This window comes from Cavia porcellus, unplaced genomic scaffold, assembly GCF_034190915.1.
Source record: "Cavia porcellus strain 051 isolate PalLab524CR breed Dunkin Hartley unplaced genomic scaffold, mCavPor4.1 scaffold_6, whole genome shotgun sequence".
Classification (NCBI taxonomy): Eukaryota; Metazoa; Chordata; class Mammalia; order Rodentia; family Caviidae; genus Cavia; species Cavia porcellus.
Genome location: NW_026947489.1, coordinates 88,983,027 through 89,006,301, shown reverse-complemented (window position 1 = coordinate 89,006,301; position 23,275 = coordinate 88,983,027). Strand labels below are relative to the sequence as shown.

Below are 23,275 nucleotides of genomic sequence, written 5' to 3'. Positions count from 1 at the left end.
AAAACTTTTAGACCGCCAGGGTGAATTTAGTAAAAAATATAATTGCATTATCAAAATCAAAACATATTATTCCTAAATTAGCAATTAGGTGTTAATAGACTCCCTGAGACTTTATTCATGTAGAGAAAGAATTTTTTTTTTTTTTTTTTGTCTTTTTCCTTTTTATCGGTACCGGGGATCGAACTCACGACTGCCTGCTTGCAAGGCAGGCTCTTATGCCGCTGAGCTAAACCTCCAGCCCCGAAGAGAAAGAATATTACACATAAAGAACCCAGCTTAGAGAGACCCTCACCTAAGACAACACAAAGAAGACAAATCAAAAAGCCAGTTTTCTAATAAAATAGTTACATGGACACTGAGACCAAAAGCATTATTAAAGTCCATGAGAGGACCTCAAGCCATGGCATATTTAAACAACAGCCAATGTTTCTGGTAACAAGTGGGCATGAGAGTGGAGGTGGGATTAAACTGGCAAAGAGTCGCTGGGTGCAGTGGGGCACACCAGTCACTGCAGCACTCAGGAAGCTGAGGCAGAAGGATTGCCATGAGCTCAAGGTCATCTTGAGCTATATAGCAAGACTCTGTCTCAGAAAGAAAGAAAATAAGAAAAAAAGAAAGAAAGAAAGACAGACAAAGAATGAAAAGATGAAAGAATGATCAATAGAATGTAAGATTTTGTTTGCTGTTTTTTCTTGAGACAGGGTCTTACTATGTAGTCCAGGTTGGCCTTGAACTTGTGGCAGTCTCCCGCCTCAGCCTCCCCAGTGTTGGGATTATAAGCATGCACCACTATGACTGGCAACAGCATCATTGTTTAAAACATTGTACAAGAGAAGAAAATGACCAGGCAGATGGTCAGGATCATTATTATTTTTTACTATTAGAAGAAGTAGGAAAGACATGGAGGAGCGAAGGAGCAAGAGAGCGAGGCTGGCAGCGCCTCCCTGGCCCTCACCAGTGAGAGGCTCAGAGGCACCGTGGGTTCCTGGAGCTGATGCTGCTCTGTCTACCCATGCACCTGACCTGCCCTCCCGAGTCAGTAGCCTGGACGTGTACCTTGACTGATAGACCGGGGACAGGTCTTCAGGGATCTGGACCCCCAAAGGGTCAGTGAAGACGTGCTCGGTGTACACGCCAGGCTGGGAGGTGTCCACAGCGTCCTCTGTGGAGCTTGAGTTGCCCTCGGTGGCTTCCGTGGCCTCCTCGGCGGTGGGAACACTGTCGTCCACCTCACCACCTTCCGCTTCCGTTTCTACTGAACACATAAAGTGCCCTGAGCGGGAGCCCCGGTATCCATACCATTCTCGAAACCCTGCTGTGGCATGGGCCCTCGAGCTCAGTCTCCCTAAACAGTCACTGCAGTGCCTCCCACGCAGCCCCTGGGAGGTCAGGGGTTTATGAGTCCACACTCAGTGTGAAGGGGCAGGCGGGGCCGCGGGTACCTGGGGGTCTGTCAGTCAACGGAGAAGCGCCGTTGGTACTAGGGGACATGGCCGCTCCTGTGGAACCTTCTGTCGAGCAGCCCACCACTGTGATGCCCCCCAGCAGGCTGTCCGTCTCCGCCGAGCTATTGCTCGTCACGCTACCGCACAGGGATGCCTGGTCCACCTGGCCGGGCTCGGACAGCTCCTCCCCGGCGGGATAGTCTGTTTCCCGTGCACCTGAAAAGTGAGACAAACTTTCCTTGAAGATTAAGTAGGAGGGACCGAGGAGGTAGTGCAGTGACACAGCGCCTGCCTGGCAAACATGAGGTATGGAGTCCAATTCCTGGTACCAAAAAAAGAAAAAAAAAGAAAGGATTAAGAGCCAGGCACAGCGATGCAGGCCTGCAGTCCTAGAAACTTGGAAGGCAGAGGCAGGAAGATCACAAGTTCAAGGACAGTCTAGACAACTTAGCAAGATCCTGTCTCAAAACAAAAGCCAAAGGGTTGGGGCTCCTCAGTGATAGAGAATTCTTGGGTTCAATCCTAGTACCACCACCACCAAAAAAAAGAAAGAAAGAAAGAAAAAAGTAAAGTAAACTCTTTTTTTGGCACTGGGGATCAAACTCAGGACCTTGCATTTGCCATGCAGGGTGCTTGTGCCACTGAGCTAAATCTGTAGCCCTAGTGAGTAAACTCTTTTTTTTTTTTTTTTTTTTTTTTGTCTTTTTCCTTTTTATCGGTACGGGGGATCGAACTCACGACTGCCTGCTTGCAAGGCAGGCGCTTATGCCGCTGAGCTAAACCTCTAGCCCTGTGAATAAACTCTTATACACAGCAGCTTTGTTTTTTTAACTGAAGTAACTAGAGGAACTTAAAATAATCTGTATAGTATGAGACAGAAACTTCAAAGGAAAAACAGTATTATTAATGAGCTGCAAATAAAAAGCATGACAATGTCAGACAGGGTCCCCTTGTCTGTGACAAGCCTCTCAGCAGCCGCAGGAAGTTCAAAACAGCCCAATAATTATGTCATGCATCAAGTCAGAAAAAAATGCTTTTGAATTAACAAGGTTACCATTTGACATATGGCCTTTTACCCACTACGGTTAAGTTCATTACCCTAAGTTGGGTGTGGTAAGGTGCACCTGTAACCCCTGCACGCTGGGAGGCTGAGGCAGGAAGACTGAAAGTTTGAGCCAAGCAATGGGCAATGTAGTGACTGAGGAAACCTTGTCTCAAAATAAAAACCTAGAAAGGGGCAGCTGCCCAGTGCAAGGACCCTGGGCTAAATCTCCAGGACCGCAGTAAAGAAACAAAAACAAAACTACAGGGGCTGGGAATTTAGCTCAGCGGCATGCACGCCTGCTTTGCAAGTGTGCGGTCATGAGTTCGATCCCTGGTACTAATAAAAACGAAAAAAACACAGACACACACACAAAAAAAACCCAAAAAACACTGCAAAGAAACAACAAGCAAGGGGATGGGGGTTTAGCTCAGCAGCATAAGCACCTGCATTGCAAGCAGGCGGGCGTGAATTCGATCCCCGGTACTGATCAAAATGGGAAAAAAAAAAAAAAAGGAAAAAAAAAAAAGAAACAACAAGCAAGTTCATCATCCAAAATATACACAATGCCTTAAGATATATATTGGTAAGGAATTTTAAAACTAAGCATGTATAAGACAAACTTTAATCTAGAAGAAACATTTTCACATCATATTAAAATTTACATGAAAATTTTATATACAACAAAATGTACCATTTTAAAGTATGTAGCTCAGTAACCTTATGCTCACAATGCACAGCCATCACCACTGTTTCTGAATGTTTCCCAGCCCTCCGAAATTCTACATCCACCCAACAGTGGCTTCTCATCCCCACCTCTCCCACGCCAAGTCCTGCTAACCTCTAACCTGCTGGTCGAGTCCAGACAGTGCGTATGAGTGGATTCATGACACTTGTCCCTTTTTGTCTGTCTGTGCTACTTGGGATGCGCACATGGCTCAGCCGTGTTACAATAAGTGCCACGCTTCACTGCAGTGCACGATGGGCATCCCATTACACCCACGCACGCTCCCACCCTGCACTGCGCACCCAGAGCAGGCTGCACCCTCTGAGCAGCTCACCCCACTGTCCAGAGACACCCAGCCCCCAGATCTTTAAACCCACTTTGAGGCTCAGCTATCTGACTCAGCAGTTCTGAAGGGGCTGCTCACAGATCGGTCTGAAGAGCTCTCCTCCTGCTTCCAGTCATCTTCGCCAGCCGTCACTGTTATATTTTCTCCCTGCTATTTATTTGTCACTACCTGGGAATACCTCACCCAGTGATGGCTCAGTGGATTTGTGATCAGCGCAGGGCAGCAGCGCAGGCTCCCTGTGGGTGCCAGGGAGGGCAGCGGGCCCAGCCACTTACCCGGGACGCTGGCGACGCACAACACGTGAGAATTGCACACGGTGAAGCTGTCGAGGATGTTGCCGGGCTGAACAGCGTCGATGATGATCACTTTTGTCGCCGAATGCGTGCTGGTGCAGATCCACACCTGGCTGGACAGCTCCTCATGAGTCTTTAACTCCTTCTGCTGCTCCTGTGCAGGTGCAGGAAGGGAAATGGGTGGCGAAATCCCATATGTGCACACAGACTCGTAGAGCCATGCTACCCCAGGGCAAGGCCCTAGCACCGCAGGTGGATTCTGGATTATTTGCAAAATTAAATATATGAAAAAAAAAAAAAAAGACTAAATATATGAGTCAGCAGTACTGATTGCTAGATTAAAAACTAGTAGTCACAGCAGATCGGTGATTAAAATGTGCTATATATGGTCGTTACATGGGAGTGTACATTAAGAGTCTCATTACAAGCATGTATTTGACTTCATGTAAATTATACCTCAGTAACATTGATTTAAAAGGGTAGCTGGAAACACAAGCAATGGCATAGTGATTCCCTCTAGTACTTCGGCCCAGAAATCAACCCTGGGCCAGAGGGCTAAACAAATACTTTGAATTTATCAGTTTGAGTTATGGCCTTGGAGAAAATCAGAAATCTTCTCAAGAGCCACCTTACAGATTTTTCTTTTGGTATGGGGACTCAAACTCAGGATCTTATACTTGCCAGGCAAGCACATAGCCACTGAGCTATATCCCCTGCCCACCAAATACTCTGGGAAGGCAGGAGGCCAAGTCGGTGCGCAGGCTCACCTTGAGCTCCTGATCTAACTTATCCAAGCTGCTCTGAGATGCACTCCGCTGCTTACTGCCTTCCGTATCCAAAGCAGCGACGTCCTTGTAAAACACACTTGCTCCAACCACAGAGCCGCCGTCCCTGGTCTTCCCACCAGACAGGTTAACACCGACAGCACACCATAGCTGCTCGGGGAGGGCAGACAAGACGCTGTTATTTCTCTTTCTCTCTAAAAATGTCTAGGGTTTTTCATCTTTTCTTAAACCTTTTTCTGTTTTGGGGAACGAAAAAAAGAAAAAAGGGATCCACCAGAGTCTGAGGACCATCTGTCTCCTTCAACTTCACAATAAGCTCACCTTCATGGATGCGTCCTTCTCATCCAGAGGCCGGAGATAGACAGGCACAGGTAAATGTTTCATCTTATTTTCCCCTTGACCATTGGCCACCTAATAATGGAAGGTGACACACAAATTAGAAAGCCTCACTGGAAGAGAACTTTTTAGAACCACTGAGACACAGGCCAGCAGTACTGTTACATCTTTGCTCCATGAAATCCAACTGTTTGATTTTGTTATTCTTATTTGAAAGTAAGCAATCAAGTAGCAATTACAGCAAATCAACAGAGTACAAGAAGAGCTGCCAGAAGCAAGCCCCTGACTCACACACAAGTGTGTGCAGGTTTGTACACAATGTGCTGCAAATTCAGAGGTACAGGATAGTTAAAAGTTCCTGAAGACCTCAACTAGGCATTAATGAACTGTTCGAAATGCTGTATGCCAATGGCTTTTTATAACTTCTATTTTTTAAATAATAAAACCCACAAACATTAAAACAGAACTCTTTTGACTAATGCAGAACAGGGAATGATAGGTCCCACAAACTTGGGCACCCCAGGGACCCCTTGTGCCACAGACCCAGAGGCATCTCACATGCACTCTCGGGAACAGCATGGAATCCACCAGGCTCAGCACTTCTGACCCATGGGCCAAGTCTGTGCAGCTTGAAATGAGCAGGTCTGGACACGTCTTTCCTTCACGCCCAGCACAGCGTCTCGCTCAGCACATCTGCACGTTACCTGTTTGTACTTCTGAGGCAGACTCCAGCCAAACGCCTGCACGCGACCATCCTCTTTCTGCACGTGCGCCTTCACCTGCCGGTACTGCTCCCTCTTCTGCTCTCTGCGTGAGGCTAAACTGGCTTCGGTTCTAAAGGGAACAGAGAATCCTTTCTCAAGTGAATATAACAAAAGCTAGAGGGCTGGGAATTTAGCTCAGCGGCATAAGCGCCTGCCTTGCAAGCAGGCAGTCGTGAGTTTGATCCCTCGTATCGATAAAAATGAAAAAGACAAAAAAACAAACAAACAACAAAAAAAAAGCTGTATCTCCTTTCTCTTGCCAAAGCAGCAAAAACCAAAAACAAAACAAAACTACTTGATTCCAAATCTGTTTAATTCAGAACACAATTACTTTATAGAAAGTGCTAGACTTCCTGGTATATACCCCACACAGAGTCTGAGGGTTCAATCCTCAGCACCACCAGACAGATGGACAAACAAGATACACACACACACACACACACACACACACACTAAAGCTGGTCTGTATTTGTGCAGTGAAACATTAGCAGGTTAGGAAGCGGGCTATTTATTAAACCAGTTATTCCTGACCACCCAACTCCTACTAGGTTTATAAGTATGAAAGAGAAAAATCTTGCCACAATGTTGGCTCTCTACTCAACCAATATTTACTGAGAATTTTCTGATGCCAAGAATGTGCTAGCAGTGACTAAAAGATCAATAAATCAGTATCTGCTTAGGAAGATAATGCAGGTTCAACAGTGAATCCCACAGACTTGTTGCAGAAAACAAAAATGCAAGTTACTTAGAATACAAAAGTAATTCTGAGAACATTTTCTCTCTCTCTTTCTCTTTTGGCCACTTAAATTTCTGTGACTTGCTGTGTAGACCACAGTTAATAAATCTCCCACACAGGTACTGTAGGACACGGTCCTGACACCCTGGAGACAGCTACACTCATTCTTCAGGCTGAGAAAATGGCCCTGTAGGTTAGTCTGTGCACATGTGTGTACCTAAGGAGGAGCCGAATCCACAGAGAAGCAGAAACTGTAAGTAACCGCCACGGGAGCCAGTGACAGCGAGCTCCGGCAGGCCTAAGGAGGTCTAAGTCACTGCCTCACTGAGGCCCTGCCCACTGCACACAGTACTCACTCTTCACTCAGGAAGTCAAAGGCTCTGGACTTGTCCCCAGGGAGCTGCGACAAGGTGCTGCTCCTTTTCTTGACGGACGGGGTCACGTGAGAGGTGGGGGCGTTGTACTTCAGGTTGACGGGCGGCTCAGGCTTCTTTGTTGTGTTGCTTGAGGAGCTGAAAAGTCGGCTGAAACTAAAAACAAAAAAGGCGTGTTTGTGCCATGCGCTCTGAAGAATGCCTCGTTATTTTCCTGGATTTTTATGCTCCAGAAAATCCCAAGTGCTTTTGCAAGGCAAAAGTTTGGACTCAGCACAAACAGCTCTGTGTTACACACCGGGGTCCGAGCAGCGACTACAGCCAAACTCGGAGAGTGGAGGAAGAGGACAGATCACTGGGAAGCGGAGAGCCGGGGCCTGTTCTTTAATGAGCAATTTCCGTAAGGAAAGGGAAAAGCCCTCCGCCTGAGTAACAGAGACTGTGTGAGAGCGAGGCGAAGCAGCAGGTCAGTGGCCGCGGGTGGCAGAGCGCACGATGCCACCTCGGCACAGCCACCTCGGCACAGCCCTTCCTCACTTTCTCTGCAAGCACAATTCACCGCGCCCACAGTGACACCAACTGTTGCTTCCATCACACAGCAGATGCACCAGGAAGGGTGAGTTTGCACCGCGGAAACACAACCTCTTGGGCAACCAATGCAGAGTCATCGCACAAACATGAATCGCCCCAACCCGAGTCTGTCTTCACTGTGTCGGATTCTCGACCAACACCCCACCAGGGGTCAGTAGCTTACTTAATGGCATCCAGGGAACCATCAGTGGTATAAATAGCACCCCCCCCCCATTTTAGTTCGGCAGGGCATTCCAAACGCATAACCAACACAATGCGGCTTACGACAGGGCATGTTTTAGGCTTCAAGAGTAGGCTTACCGAGCTGGCATACTATACACGACAAAGAAAAATTTCAGTTTAGCTATTTACTTTCCATTCTTGAAAGAGATTATGTCTTGTCTCGAATTACTAACGTCCTTCATGTACTTACAACTGCCAGATGCTTGACCTTTTTTTTTCCTGCATGGCTGGGTTTTCTCGTGATGCCCTGCAGTAAGAAAAGAAGACACAAACTTGTGAAGGCTTCCATATTTAGAGTAAAAAAGAGAACAGAGCAGTCAGCTCACTGTTCCACTTCCTGTCTGCAGAAGAGAGGACCCAGAATCCTCAGGATGCAGGGAGGCGCTAGGAGTTAAACTGCACAAGCAGTTACTCTCAGCAGCCACCGCTCAGCCATCTGCTAAGGCTACTACTACTGTGGAGAGCCATTCACAGTGCCCTCCCTGCAAGGCCCGGTCTGTGGTGGAAGATGACCCTCTGTGATGGACAGACAGTCAGGTCTTAACATTGGCATCTAAAGATTTTCCATTTCAGGGTTGTAGATCCTTGCTAGGTGGCCCAGGGTGGTCTTTGTCTTTTGTTTTGAGACAAAGTCTCCCTGTGTAGTTTAGGGTCACTGTGAACTTCAGGTTGGCCTTGAACTTATGGTGATCCTTCTGCCTCAGCCTAACTGTTAAGAACTAGAAACAGCAATTGGAGGCACAGCCTGGTTATGTGCCTTCAGTTTTTAAAGTACTTATTCACTATTTAACGTCTTCACTCCCTGCAGCAGTTAAGAACACACTTTTCAAGTTAGTGTCTCTGTCCGATAAATAAAGATTAGAGCTCTTCTCTTTTGTTCTCTGTAGCTACAGCAATGAGAGTAACAGCAAATTCTGAAATATGTTACACAAAACACTTCATTCTAATACAACACTGGTAAAGGATGCACCGAGGTTAGAAAATACCTCAGAAGCTTAAAATACGTTATCAACATGTGCTGTTTTGGTAAAGCTGATCTGACAATCCAAACTCAAGAATATGGGGGAATTAGTGAATCACGAATTTACAAACTTTTCATGAACTCTTTGGAAATGAAAGGAAGGAACACTGTTACTGAGAACATGACCACTAGATGGCAGCATTAGGTGGGATTTAAGAGCCTCCCTTTTCTTGGAATTATGGAAGTTTCTAAAAAAAAAAAAAAAGCAGACCTTTCCTTGTGAAGAACAGAGATGACTCAGGTTTGCTGGGACGCAGGAAGAGAGAGAGGCCTATTTGACCACAGCAGGCTCTATGCATGGATTGAAAAATCATGCTGAGGGGCTGGGCATTTAGCTCAGCGGCATAAGTGCCTGCCTTGCAAGCAGGCAGTCGTGAGTTCGATCCCTGGTACCAATAAAAACGAAAAAGACAAAAAAAAAAAGAAAAGAAAAGAAAAATCATGCTGAACACCATTAATATGTACAATTGCCATGTATTGGTTAAGAAAATAGGAAAGAGCTGGGCACAGTAAGACACACCTACAACCCCAGCACAGCGGAAGACTGAGGCAGGAGAACTGCAAGTTCAAGGCCTATTTGGGCAACTCACTGATAATCCTGTCTCAGAACTAAAGCAGGCGGTTGTGAGTTCGATCCCCGGTACTGATAAAAAGTTAAATAAATAAATAAATAAAAATAAAAAGGGCTAGCAAGCCAGGTGTAGTGGTGTACACCTACAATTCCAGGAGGCTGAGGCAGGAGGATCACTGTGAGTCAGTCAGCCTGGTCCACAAAGTAAGTTTAAGGCCAGCCTGAACTATATAACAAAACCATCTCAAAGATAAAAATAAACAAATTTTTTAAAAAATTAAAAAGGGCTATGGATCGGGCTCAGTGATACAATGCCCTTAAATCAATCCCTGGTACCATGAAAAAGACCCAAATGACCAAACAGTACCTTTCAGATGAGTAGAAAGACATGGAAAATCAAGCATATTTCACAGGAAGAACCAAGTAAAAATGATTTTTTCCTTGTGTTGCATCAGAAATTTTGATCATTTCTTGAACCTGGCAAAGTAGCTTTAACTTGTATATTCTTTTGAAAAATAATCACCACTCCCAAGTAATACCAATTGCCCTGTACGGGCCATGGGAGCACTGTCCAAGATCACACGACATCCTCAAGACACCCACTGTTTCTAACGGAGACTTCTGCATCATTTAATACCCTGACTCTATGGGGCAGCGAAGAACACACTTCTCAAGCGGCCCTTCACAAAGTCTCTCCCAGGAACAGGAATGGCTTGGCCACTCAAGGCCAGGTCCCCTTCTGAACGAGGGAAGGAATGTGCACACAAACCAGGCACACGGTGGCCAGGAAGCACCAGGGGATCTCCCACACAAACCGTATCATCTCCGTCCATCGAACCGCTTCTTGGAGCTCCATCAGCCTCTCTTTATACTGGTTTCTCTCCATGAGAACGCGGGCCATCTCTACTCTCGTGAACCGCTTTCTCTGGGCCGTGGGGATATCACTCTATATGCACAAGAAGACAGGATCACTGGGTTTGTATCTGCTGTGGTGTTGATGTCTAGTCTTTACACATTCCTTAATGTCTAATAAAAGGAAAAATATCCTCAAGCTGGGTGTGGTGGTACATTCCTCTAACTAATCTCAGCATTCTGGGAGGCTGAGGCAGCAGGATTCCAAGTTTGAGCCCTGCCTGGGGAATTTAGCAACTTAGACAGACCCTTTCCTTAAAAAAAAAAAGAAAAAAAAGTCTAGAAGGCTGGGATGGACAGTGAGAAGCTGGCACTCCTCTTCCCCTGTGCTCCTCCACCAGAACCCAGCCTTATATGAAAGTATTAAATTTATCAACGTGTAACAGGACACCTGACCTCTGCAGCACAGCAACCTCGCAACTAGGTCGGTGCCCTGAGAAACCTGTTCCTATGTGCCAGCTTGTATGAGAACGTTCTGAACAGTGACACTGTTTGTGGTGGTAAAAACGCTGTAGCTCACCTAAACAGTCAGTAAAGGCAATGGACAGCATGTGAAACGAGATATCAGCAAGGTACTTGGGTAGCGGGGATCCCGGGAAGCACACAGTGAGTAAAGGGAAATCTCAGAGACGGAACACACCACAGAACACAACAAGGCAAGCACACTTTGGTGGGTGTGTGCCTCTGTGCACATGTGCACGTGTACGTGCGTGTGCCTGTGTGCATACGTCTGTGTCAGGACGACTGCAAGTCTGAGCCCAGCCTGGGTGACTCGGAAAGGCCACCTCAAGTGCCGCTCCGGGGTGGGGACCTGGGTTCAATCCCCAGCATAGCCTCCCCCAGCCCCAAAACTGGATGGCAGATTTAATGTGATTCCTAACTCATGCATGTTACACACATCTTCTGTACGCCTCCAAGAGTGTATTAAAAACCCAGAAATCCCTGGGGGCACCAAATGACCCTCCTGTCCAAGATCCCCACCATACATGCGTGACTTCTAATGTGAAAGTGCTAACGTTTACTCTTCAGAGTTATGTGCCGGCAACCACAGGGGCCAGCTTGACAGTACTACAGTTCTGGACTTCATCTTCTCCAGTTAAATAATACTGAACACTTTTAATTACTAGCATTTTAGATTTCTAAGTCAAAATTTGAGACAGAATAACTAGCCCCAACAACCACTCCCCTCATGTCCTACTCGTCCTTGAGCTTTGAATGTGCAAACACAGGTCAGAGCAGAGCCGCAGAGGAAAACAACCATGTAACCACCCTGGCGCGTCCCCGAAACTGGTCTAACTAAAATCTCCAGGGTGCTACCTGTACGGCCACAGTTCAGTTAGCAAGGTTTCTCGAGCTGTCAAGGCCTGTACAGAAAGAACACACACCCACGAGTAGGACCTACGTCATCATCATCTTTTGCCTTCTGCCTTGCATCTTCAGCTTCGGCACGAGCTCTAGAGGGAAGAAATAAAACATGTTACTGGAACTGGGTTCAACTTTTCCAATAAGGAAAGGGTAGGCGAACAGTTCACACTAAAGAGTGGTCTTTGCTTTGCCTCAAGTGTACAGTGCTGTTTCCAGTTTGGAAAAACTATCACAGCATCCCTTAAAGAGCAGAAAGGCAGGTCTCAAAGGAAAATATGACAGAAGACTTTCAGACAGTTCCCTTTTCACACCAGGGCAGACACGGACAATGGTGACAGCGGCGTGATAGGCTGTGTGCAGCCGGCCCTTCTCCAGGCCTCCGCCTCAGTTGCCTGGGAACCCTCTGCAGCAGGTGCCCTGGCAGGTGGCCTGGCGACACTTACTTCCTGAGCTCTTCCTCCAGCTCTTTGTTCTTCTCCTCCAGCTTCAACTTGGCCTGCTTCACAGCCTCCAGCTCCCCTCGCAATACATCCTTCTCGCAGGTCAGTTCATCCACTTTGGCTATCAAGTCGTTCTTCACCACATTCAATGCGTTTCTGAGAAACACACACGCCCAGGCGCGGTCACCAGCAGGCCTCCCAGCGCCCAGCTCTCAGCTCGTTCCCTCATGGGCAACAGGAACCGTAGGGTCCCAAAGCTGAGGAGCTGAGGATGCACCACCTGATAGCGCTCTCAGGGAAAGGTGAAAAGGATGCAAGATGCCCTCTAGCTCTGCACCCTTCCGGCTTACAAAGAATGAACAAAACAAGACAGGCCACCAGTGAACAAAAAGCCTGAGTTACAGCATTCTTTCCTGGGAAGAAAACACGACTATCTCACTTCATGCCCTCCCCCCAGAGCCTGAGAGGCGAACACACTGGGCTGGCTGGGGAGAGAGCTCGGCTACAGAAGGAGTGGAGGGGGCATCAGATTTCTTTGTGCAAGAAAGGAAAAGCGGGGCGGGGGGGGAGGACACACACGACACGGACTGCTGGAAGCTCTGCTAAGGGGTGTTGCCTAGGTACAAAAGTCTGATTACTCCTTCAAGTTATCTTTAATTATCAATGAGGAAATCATCTGAACTGGAAACTGAAGACAGAGGACCTAAGACCCGGTTCCTCCGGCACAGTGGGCATGGGGCATCACAACAGAGACACTCTGAGGACACACATGTCCCACTCGGTGAGACAGCCACGAGAGGAGCCCAGGCCACGGACTGCACCTGCTGCACCGCCCCAACGCCAGCATCTGGGCCGGAGAGCGCCAAGCTGAACACTTAGTTGCCAAAAACATTTGTTTCTTGTTATTATTTTATACTTACTTGGTTTCCAAAAGTTGTGTATTTTCTAGAATAAGATTCTCAACTTCACGACCCATTCCTATCAGAAGAAAAATGACAAAGACCTTGAAAATAAATTTATCAAAAACTATACATAAGCTATAGTTATGTTTTTATTTCATTCATTTTTTATGCCCTCTGCATAATCTTATTTTGTCTATGATGACATTTGATGTATCTATAAAATTATAAATAAGTATTCATCATAAAACAAAACTAAAGATTTTGTTGGTCAATATTTTTCCTTCTCAGTACTGGTGATAATCCCAGGGCCTCTCATTGAACTACATCCTCAGCCCCTTTTTATTCTGAGACTGGTGTCTTGCAAAATTGACCAGGCTAGACTTGAATGTAAATCCTCCTGCCTCAGCTTCTCTGCTGGGTGGGCCTATGAGTGGACATCACCATGCTCAGCTCTTTCTCTTCTAATCAGTGGATTACATCTGGCTAGTCTGTTTTTTGTTTCTCAAAGATAAAACTTCAAAAGGATCAAAACTTTTCAGCCAAATATTCTAACAACAATATTCCTAGCACTATCTAGGAAGAAAAAATAGCATTAGTAAGGATCAGAAGTTGTTTCCCAATTACAGCTGATACTGTAGCTTCTGCTCACTGCTAGGCCACACTAACAGAGAACAGGCAGATACAAAGCTAGAGAAAGATGGATCCCCAAGGCAGATGAAACCTTACCAAAGAAATTATGGTCTTAAAGCCCATGCATTCCATGTAAAGCAAAAACAAAGAACAAGAAATGTTTTATGTGAGAAACAGCATGAAAACAGGTCATTCATCTCTAAAGTTTTATGCGTGATATGAACAACACCTGGGGTCACAATGTTATGACTTAATGCATAATGATGTACCACACACAGAAATAAAGATGACTTCCTTCATTCATGAGGACATTCTCTGACACAGCTAAAAAGTACTTTACCAACTCTTTCTCATAAGACAACTGAATATAGTTAGATTGAAAACCCCAAGTCAGTAATGCAAAGTTTCCTATCAGTACTACATATGAAATGAAAGACTTAGGCGTCACTTGATAGACATTATCATTATAATCATTAGGCAGCACTGTACTGGAGACTGAACCCAAAGCTTCTGCACTGAGTTCTATCCCCGGGCCTTTTCACTTTTTATTTTGAAATGGGGTCTTGCTAAGTCAGTAAGTTGTCTAGGTGGGGTGCACACTGGGACCCTCCTGCGTCAGCCTCTGACAGTACTCAGAGTGTCAGTGTGCACCCCCCTACCAGCTATGTTCACTATTTTGATGAGTACTCTAAGACAGGCATGCAGAACGCTCAATGCACGATCCAAGATAGCAGTCTGTAGGGAGAATAAAGTAATGAAGTAACACATTAGGGAATATTTTTTTAAAAAAGCAAAACAAAAGTGAAATGGTCCTCATTCCAAGAACTAACTAACGCTGGAAATGCCATACAAAGGGAGGAGTAACACGTATAATTCAGAGAAATAAGGAAACATATCTAAAGAAAACTACTTAAGGCAAAGGAGTTAACATGTCCTTTTATCTTAAAAAGGCAATATACTAAATGACCTTTAAATTATTAAGACAAAGACAAGCAAGCTAGGAATGCTAAATATTCAGTGCTAACACTGTGACTGCTACTTTGTGTATGTGACAACCTTCTCAAGCATCAGTAGTAGTAGCTTACTCATCTTTCTGCATTCAGTACAAATTTGAAGGGTAGGGGGGACTAAGTGAGTCTTCAAATCCCAACTCCATAATGATTTTTGCCGAGACATTGCTTTAAACACTAACGTCAATGCTGCCTGCGGTGAAGGTACAGAGATGGAACAAAGTTCAGCCTGGCCATAAATACGTGTGCTATAAACTCTCAAGCACTTAGATAAGCATAAAAGCTGGAAATGTGTGTAAGGCAAAAAACAAAACAAAACAAAAGAAAACCAAAAAACCACCGAGCAGACTAAAATGATGAGAAGGCATGAGAGCGCAGCCATGGACAGCAGCCTGGGCAGCAGCACGAGAAGGTTTGAAGCATACACACCAGAGTACTCCCCTGGGAAGCAGCCCAAGAGAAAACGGAGAGAACCTCAGTTAGAGTGTTTTCAGAAAGCAAGCACTAAACTCCTGTAGTTTAAAATGAGAGATCAGCTGACAAAGAAATCAAACAGCACAGAGAAACCATTAACTAAACACAGTGAAGTGTGAATACCACTGCACCAACAGGAGAAACTGGTGTGTGACTGATGGGAAACATACCCTGTAACAGCTTCTGAAGTTTTAAAGTTACATACTGTCAGTGAAGTTTGCGTAAAAGCTACTGTAATTTAACATACGATAAATAGGATTATCTAAAATTTTCATTTTGAAATGCATCGGTAAAAAGTAATTCATTCTGTTACAAGAAAAAATCAGTTTGAAGTGGCCTCATCTCTAGTTAAGACGTAAGCATAAACTGAGGTCTATTATGTTTGGAAACTTTACATACTAACAACAAGAAAAAAAATATGCTACCTGGAAGTTTTTTAAACCCTAAAATCTCACCAGGATTTTAGCATCAATCTTGAGCCAGGTCCAGAGAGGATTCAGAGCCTGTGGTCACCCCTGGGGAGCTGTGTTCCCTTCCCCAAAGGGGAACCGCTTAAAACGCTCCCCCAGGAAGAATTTTTACTCTTAAAAGGTTCCATTGCAGAGATGGACCAAACTCTCAGAACTGTTCACACCCTACGTGGTTGGTTGTGACTCTGTGTGCTAAAAACACAAGCTGTTGGGGCTGGGGATTTAGCTTAGAGGCATAAGTGCCTGCCTTGCAAGCAGGCAGTCATGGGTTTGATCCCTGATACCGAAAAAGATAAAAAGAAAAAAAAAAAAAAAACTTAAAAAAAAACACAAGCTGTCTCGGCCACACTGAATGTGGTGATGCCGTCAGACAGGTGAGTGACAAGTGACGGAGTCTCAAGAATGGAGGGATGAATGGAGGGGACGTCTGTGCCTCGACAGGGGCCACAGCAGGGTCCCCGCAGGACCCATCACGAAGGCAGAGGAAGAGAAGGGGGAACTCAAACACTAACTGAGGGAAGAACAAACAAGCCCAGTGCTGGGCTAAGGGCGAGAGCTCGGCCAGTGGCGCTGCCAACAGCAACAGTGGGCCCAGGTGCTGGGCAGAGCCGCTGGCACAGCACGAGGTGAGTGCCAAGCTCTGAGGATGGCAGGGCAGAGCCTGGCAAAGTCACCCGGGTGACTGGAGGGCAGTGTGGACATAATGGTCCAGGACTCTAGAAGATGATCCAGGACAGAGGTAAGAATGAAACTGGGGTAAAAACAAGACCCAGAGCAAACCCAGCTTCCCAGGTAAAGACGTAGCCCGGGCATCAGAGTGACCAGCTGAGGACGCACAGCCGCGAAGGTGATGATGGAGCAGCATGGCAAAGGACAGAGGAGCACAGCAAAAGACAGAGAGCTAAGGTTTTGTTTTGTGTCTTTTTGAGGCAGGGTCTCACTGTGCAGTTCATGCTGGCCTTGAGTTCACTTTCAGCCCAGGCTGGCCTCAGCCTCCCGTGTGCTGGGATGACAGGCATGCAACACCATGCCTGGCTCACCGAGGACAGTTTTGAAGACAACTGCTTCTGAGAAGTTGTGCAAAATGACTGAGCTACAGCAAGCAAGTGGCTGTTTTGGGCAAGGGCGGGCCAGGGAGACGGCTGCGCAGCAGCAGGGCACCAAACGAGTGCCCAGCCGGGTGGGTAATAGAGGGGCAGCACCTCCTGGGCGCCAGCAGCTAACAGTGGCTGGGGTGGGAGGAGAGTGAATGTGACAGTGAGGTTACAGAACCCCGGGAAGCAGGATTCATTTTATACAGCAAAGACCTAACTAGTTGTCTCAGCAATAACGGGCAGAGCTGGGCAGGAAGGCTCCATGAGAGCACTGAGGGGAAAGGTCTCAGCGCTGGACGCAGCCGCGGTAGGGACTGTGACGCTGGGGAAGAGGCACACGGAGAACAAGGAAGTCAAGGGGCAGTGACGCCAGTCAAGATAAACAACAAAAGACTGGGTTACTGCACGTAACCTGCTAAAATCAGGAAAGAGTCCCCTGAGTATGGAATCCATGAATAATGATTAAAATACATTCAGCCACGGAGCAACAGTTTTGTCACACAGCAGTAGCCAGATCTGAACTTGGAGGTGCACAAGTGGGTGCATGTCACAACCCTCAGGTGGATTAAAGAGCTCTGGCAGCAGCCGGCACAGAAAGTGCAGGCCGGGTGCGTCCTCCCTTTCACTCACCACCTTTGACCTGGAGCATTCGGCAGGCCTGAGTCCCTGCACTCCCAGGTTACACGTCTAACCTGGTGTGCTCTGGAGATAAATGCACTGATGTCTGCAAACAAGGGGCTGCAGTGTACAGTCTGCCTCTTGTCTCTGTTGTGTAGAGAGCCAAGGAATCAGGATTTTGTTTCCATCTATTTATGATGCTTAATTGTCTGACTTTCAGAAAATATTAAATTTTATAAAAGACCACATGTGTTTTTAAGTATTAATGTGGCTTAATTCTTTACAGGAAAAAAAGTATTGGGGTGTCACAGCCTAAAGGGGTCACCAGGAAACAGTGCACAAATCATCCTGAAAGGTACCAGGGAAGAATTCTGGAGGGGATTGCATTGACTCCAGGGCAGCTGCACAACTCTGCATTTGCAAAATCTTAAAAAGTTGTAAGAAAAAAAAAAAAAAGAAAAGAAAACAAAAAAGCCAGTAAATTTTATTGAATGTAGATCTGAATATGAATTTTTACAATTTTAAATTATTTCCGTATTTTTTTTACATCTGCCCTTCAACTCTATCACTGAGTCCCTTTCTGTACTGGGGACTGAATATAATGCCTCCTAGCGGGGGTATATTGCAAGGCCTTTTTGGGGTCTCACTAAGTTGGCAGCTGCTAGGCTGGGCCTGAACTTGAAATCCTCTTGCCTCAGTCCCTCTTCGTGAGGACCTCAGGCGTGTACCACCATGCCAGGTGAGTCAGCTCCTTTTCCTCCTTCCCCTTGCCACCCTCTTCTTCTTTTTTTTTTTTTTGAGGTGGGGTCTCCCTATATAGTCCAGGCTGGCTTGAACTCACAGCAATCCTCCTGCCTCAGCCTCTGGGTGCTGGTATTATAGCTATATGACACATTTGGCCAGAATTGTGTTTTGTTTTCTTTAATTTTTTAAAGATCTGTGGTTTTCTAAAGAAACACTTCACAATGGCAAGGACATAAATGGCAGCCAATAAATTTATGCAAATTAATGCAGGAAGTGTCACTGTGTACTGCATTTCCAAGAACTGACAACAGCACCCTCTCAGAACAGTGTATTATTATAATTACACAGATACATTTTTTGTGGTCAGTATCTATTCCAAAGGAACAGATTTTTAATTGTGTGTAGTTTTCAATTTTTATAGAGCCTTAAACCATAAGGAAGACCCATCAAAGCAAATCACATGTGTCAGAAACATGATTACTGCTGAACAAACCCCTAGCAGTCACCTAGACAGGGCCGGGGGTGTGTACTGGGGGGGCTGCATGCACTAGTTGGGGGTTACTGTGTCACACTCACACACTCCAGTACACAAAGGTCAGCTGACCTGGGCCCACACCCTACAGTCCGCTGCTCCTCTGAGCCAGTCTTTTATTTCTACACAAAGAGACAAGCTTGCCAGAAGGGTAAGCCATTTGGCCAAAGTCACTGGACACATCGTGGAAGAACCTAACCCAATCATACTGTTTTCAGGCTGCTGGAGCAGGGAGCCGCTGGGGACTAAAGCCACAGCCTCAGCACCAAACTCCCAACACAAACCCTAAAATAATTGCTGGGGTGGGTCATAAGCCTTTGCAAAAGGTCGGCAGAAATTCAATGGGATTTAGTCAAAGCAGGAACTGTCTACTACTGATATACCCACACCCACACCCCACCATGCTCCTAAGCTATGTTCCGGGAATACAGCAGCTCGATGCTCTGTGTTGTATAAATTCAAAACAGAAATTCAAGTGCCATTTGGTTTTAGGCCTATCCACACGAGAGGACATGCTCACCTACACCTGATATAATCTCAAAGAATATCCTGAAAGAGAACAAACCCTGTGCCACTGAGCAGAAGGACCTGTGAAGGCATTTCCAAACAGAACATCCAAGAAACCTGTTTTCCTGCGGCGTGAGCCCTCTCCAGGAGAGCCGCCGTACCTAGTAAGTCGGCGCCTTCATCCACATCTCCGATGAGGCCGGAGCCAGCAGAAGACAGCTCCTCGAAGAGGGACTCTGTGTTGCGATTGAAAGCTCGGTTCTCTATGCCCTCGGTGGGAGTGCTAGGCACAAAAACGAAAGCAAGTCAACAAGTTACAAAGGCATTTTCAACAGTGTGCTTTTTAATATAACGGGCTAGGCAACCATCATTTACTGCACAATATAAAAAAGGATTTCATAAAGGTTTCTTAAGCAATTCCCATGAAATCGCAGCGAGACAGCTGTAAAGAAACGATAGTGCACTCTTTCCTAACGCTGACCCCTACCTGCCCGCTGTCCCAGTTCACAACTGTGCCCCCTGTCAACACCTGCTGCCACCCTGCTTCACCAATGAACCGAGGACACCAAGGAATTTACCAAGGTCACTCAGCAACCAAGTGAAAGAGGCGGCATTCACACTCCGGCTCTCCAGCTTCGGAATCCAGGGTCTTAACTACCATGCTGCCTCACAGAACACATGGCCCAGTATTAACCACCAAGGCTTTTTCTTTTAAGAGCAATTTGACATTATTCAAATGAATCCAAAACTCTCTGACCAAAAGGCCCCATAGAAACCCCCCTGTCATAAGAAGGTGATTTCACATGCAAAAGGTGGTCAGGATAGCATTTCCATAGCGGCAAAAGGCTGAAATGACTTGTGATTAGTAATATAGAATCAATAGAATAAGTTGTGGAGATTGTATATATATATATTCAAAGTTTCAACTTCATGGTTAAAAGCATCTAAATAGAAGGCCTGGCGCAGTGGGATTACACCCGTAATCCCAACACTCAGGAGGCTGATGCAGGAGGACTGCTACAGAGTTTAAGGCCAGCCTCGGCTACATACTAAGTTCAAGGTCAGCCTGAACTGCGAAGTAAGACCCTGTCTCAGAAAAACAAACCAAAACAACAAACTCTACAGGATTTCCAGCTAAATATGATGGACTGAGCATAGTCACTTACATCTAAGGATTCAGAAACCTGAGGTGATAATTAAGAGATTAAAAGGGAGCCAGGTGTGGTGACACTCACCTGTAATCCCGGCACTCTTCCTGGCTGAATTAGGAAGACGGCAAGCCTAAGTCTAGCATGGACAACTTAGTGACCTCAAAAGACCCTCTCAAAAACAACAATAGGCCAGGGATTTAGCTCAGCAGCAGAAGTGCAAGCACAAGGTCATGAGTTCAATCATTAGTACCAAAAAATAAAAATTGAAAAAGCAAATAAAATGTGGACAAAATTCTGTAAGCTTGGAAACGTGGGCAAACAGTAGAAACTGAGATACTGAACCAACAAAAGCTGAACTCTTAGGCTTAAGGAGGTCCATAAGCTGTCTGAATTCACAAAGACCAAGGGCATGAAGCAGTCAGCAGCTACAGAGATGCGCACGCTTGCAGCAGGGCGGGGGAGGCTGGGATGTGATCCACCAGGACCGCGGTGCTCATCAGGGAGGCCAAGCTCTGCCGTGGGGTGAACTCGAGGGCCCAGGCTGCTGAGCACTGCTGAGCGAACCCAGCCTCGGAAGTCAGGCTTGAGTGCTGCAGACAGGAAGCTGGAGACTTAGCGCTGCTCACCTGTGTACATGGACACCAGTCATGGGCACTAGACATTTAAAGACTTGAGTAAAAAAGGAAACACCCAAATCAAACGGATGCCAATGAGATACCAAGACAAAAGAAACCACGCGGGCAATGGCAACAATGGCACACAGTCAAACCCACTTTTCTGGCAGTAAGTGTTGCATCCGCAAAAGCACAGTCAAGTAATACACACAGCAACATCTGTAGGGCATGATGGCTAGCACCTGCAGTCCTAGCACTTGGAAGGCTGAAGCAGGAGGATCACCACAAATTTAAGGCCAGTTTGAGATACATAGTGAATCCAGAGCTGGCCTGAATTATGAAGTGAGATCTTGTCTCCAAAAAAAAAAGAAGAAAAAAAGAAAGAAAAGACAACCATACTCGCAACTTCTTACCTTCAGAAACGTGAGAAATCTCTGCTCTTTGTAAATTAGCCAGTATGGATATAGTTAGAGCAACACAGAACACTAAGACGTCATCTTTCCAAATGCTCAAAATGCCACCGTGAGGGTAACATTTCACAAAGAACCGAAACCATATATAATGCCCAATTTCTTTTCTATTTTTTTTTTTTGTCTTTTTCCTTTTTATAGGTACCAGGGATCGAACTCATCACTGCCTGCTTGCAAGGCAGGCGCTTATGCCGCTGAGCTAAATCCCCAGCCCCATAATGTCCAATTTCAAGAACAGAAATTGTGGGGTCTTTTTTTTTTTTTTTTTTTGTACCGGAGACTGAACTCACGATCTAACTGGTTACAAGGAAAGCGCTTGAACCACTGAGCTAAATCCGTGGCCCAGAAACTGGAGTTTTATACTGACATTTCTTCAGCAAAAAGTATGAATTGATCTTTTCTAGGCAAAGATCAGAGAAAAGAATGCTTAGGGGAGTGGGAAAAGGAAAGAGAGGGTGCTGTACTCTGACATTTCAGTACCTAGAACCCTTATAGCCACTGAGATCTTTGTCCATATCCAATTCGGGAGTGGATTCGATGATTGCTTGAACTTCCGACTTGTCTTCATTTTCGGCAGAGCCTAAAAGAAGGATGTAGCGAGATAAACAACTCACCCGTGACACAGTGCCCGAATAGGGAGGTCTGCTGCTTTTCTGGTTAGAAACGTAGCACTTGAATATTCACAAGATCTCAGGCTGTGTTCCAGGAAACAGGGCTAAACAGTGTCATACATTCCGCTAATAGTCAGTAGCAGAAACTAGAGAGGAACTTAGAAATTGTAAGTCTTCATTTGTGTTTCTCGGACACATAGGGCAGTCTGCCTAAGGTACTGCTTTCATGTCTCCTTCCAGGGTGGAATACACAGAAACTAAATCCAGGCTGACAGACAATAAAGTAGGGGACAGAAAAGGATTGCCTTCCTGCCTTGTAGACCTCTATCCTGCTAGTTCCCCAAATCTTTCTGGTATTTTCAATCTTACATTGTTTAAGCTAACCCATAATTGAATGCAATGAGTTACTGACCTATTTTATACATCTAACACAGGAATACACCTAAGTATTGTTTTCCCAGGCTCACATCATCGGGGTTTCCTGAGTCCCTTACTAGAAAGGGCAGATCGCAGCACTTGCCTGTGGACACATTCCTGGTCTCCTGGGCGACCTGCACCTCAATGTGCTTGCTTAGCTCGGGCTTGGCTGGCGAGTCTGTGCCCTTTGCCAGCCCCTCACTCTCCTCCCTCAGCGGAGTGTCGGAGGGGGTGGCTGCTGCGTCGGAATTGGCTGCTGATGCGGGAGTAGTAGCTTTAGATCCACCTTGGCTAACATCAGAAAGTTCATCCTGCAAATAAAAATTAAACATTTTAACCAAGTCTTTTTTTTTTTTATCGGTACCGGGGATCGAACTCATGGCCAGGGACTGAACTCACAACCATGAGCTTGCAAGGCAGGCGCTTATGCTGCTCAGCTAAATCCCCAGCCCCTTAACTGAGTCTTCTGTTCTAAATCACTGTAAGAATGCGTTAGGGGCGTGAGTGCACCATAGCTCAGTAGCACAGTACATGTTCAGCAGGTGAAGGTCCTGGGTTCAACTCCCTGCACCAAAGAAACACAAGGGTAGCGAAAGAAACCTGCCTGGAGAATATTTGATTAAAAACAAACCAACAGGGGCTGGGGATTTAGCTCAGCGGCATAAGAGCCTGCCTTGCAAGCAGCCAGTCGTGAGTTCGATCCCTGGTACCGATAAAAACAAACAAACAAAACAAATGCAATGCAGAGTCACTGATTACTAATAAATAAAGTCCTTAGGTTATATGCAAATCATCAGGAATATTTAAGTAGATCATTTGTACAGGCAAAGATGAGATTTTTCAAATCAGAAAACCTAAAAATCAAAGATTAGAAATATCAACAGTAAAATTATGCATTCATAGCAACAATGGTTTTTAACGACAGCTGCAATGCTACACAATGGTTTGGTAACAAAGACTGAAACAGGAAGAACAAGGGCACTAACACTACTTTAAAACAGCAGGATGACCAGATTCGTAAAACTCAGGGTAACTACATCTTAACATCTTACATCTGGGTC

At 45.9% G+C, this 23,275-nt stretch overlaps 1 protein-coding gene across 11 annotated transcripts in view; it reads right to left on the bottom strand.

Moving 5' to 3' along the window:
- Spag9 (sperm associated antigen 9) overlaps positions 1-23,275 on the bottom strand; it is a 107,827-nt gene that overhangs the window by 18,362 nt on the left and 66,190 nt on the right. For 4 of the 11 annotated variants that reach the window (XM_003466833.5, XM_003466832.5, XM_003466834.5 and 1 more), the window contains 15 exons: positions 22,318-22,525; positions 21,667-21,766; positions 19,113-19,234; positions 12,891-12,948; positions 11,974-12,126; positions 11,568-11,619; positions 10,069-10,199; positions 7,852-7,908; positions 6,831-7,004; positions 5,679-5,808; positions 4,960-5,049; positions 4,621-4,788; positions 3,836-4,007; positions 1,443-1,661; positions 1,057-1,252 (listed from right to left, as the gene is read on the bottom strand). In XM_003466833.5, the coding sequence (XP_003466881.1) occupies positions 1,057-1,252; positions 1,443-1,661; positions 3,836-4,007; positions 4,621-4,788; positions 4,960-5,049; positions 5,679-5,808; positions 6,831-7,004; positions 7,852-7,908; positions 10,069-10,199; positions 11,568-11,619; positions 11,974-12,126; positions 12,891-12,948; positions 19,113-19,234; positions 21,667-21,766; positions 22,318-22,525 (2,030 nt within the window). Of the gene's footprint in view, positions 1-1,056; positions 1,256-1,442; positions 1,662-3,835; positions 4,008-4,620; positions 4,789-4,959; positions 5,050-5,678; positions 5,809-6,830; positions 7,005-7,851; positions 7,909-10,068; positions 10,200-11,567; positions 11,620-11,973; positions 12,127-12,890; positions 12,949-14,941; positions 14,954-19,112; positions 19,235-21,666; positions 21,767-22,317; positions 22,526-23,275 lie in introns of all 11 variants that reach the window. The other 7 variants (XM_013149511.3, XM_063251310.1, XM_063251312.1 and 4 more) reach the window with 3 other exon arrangements.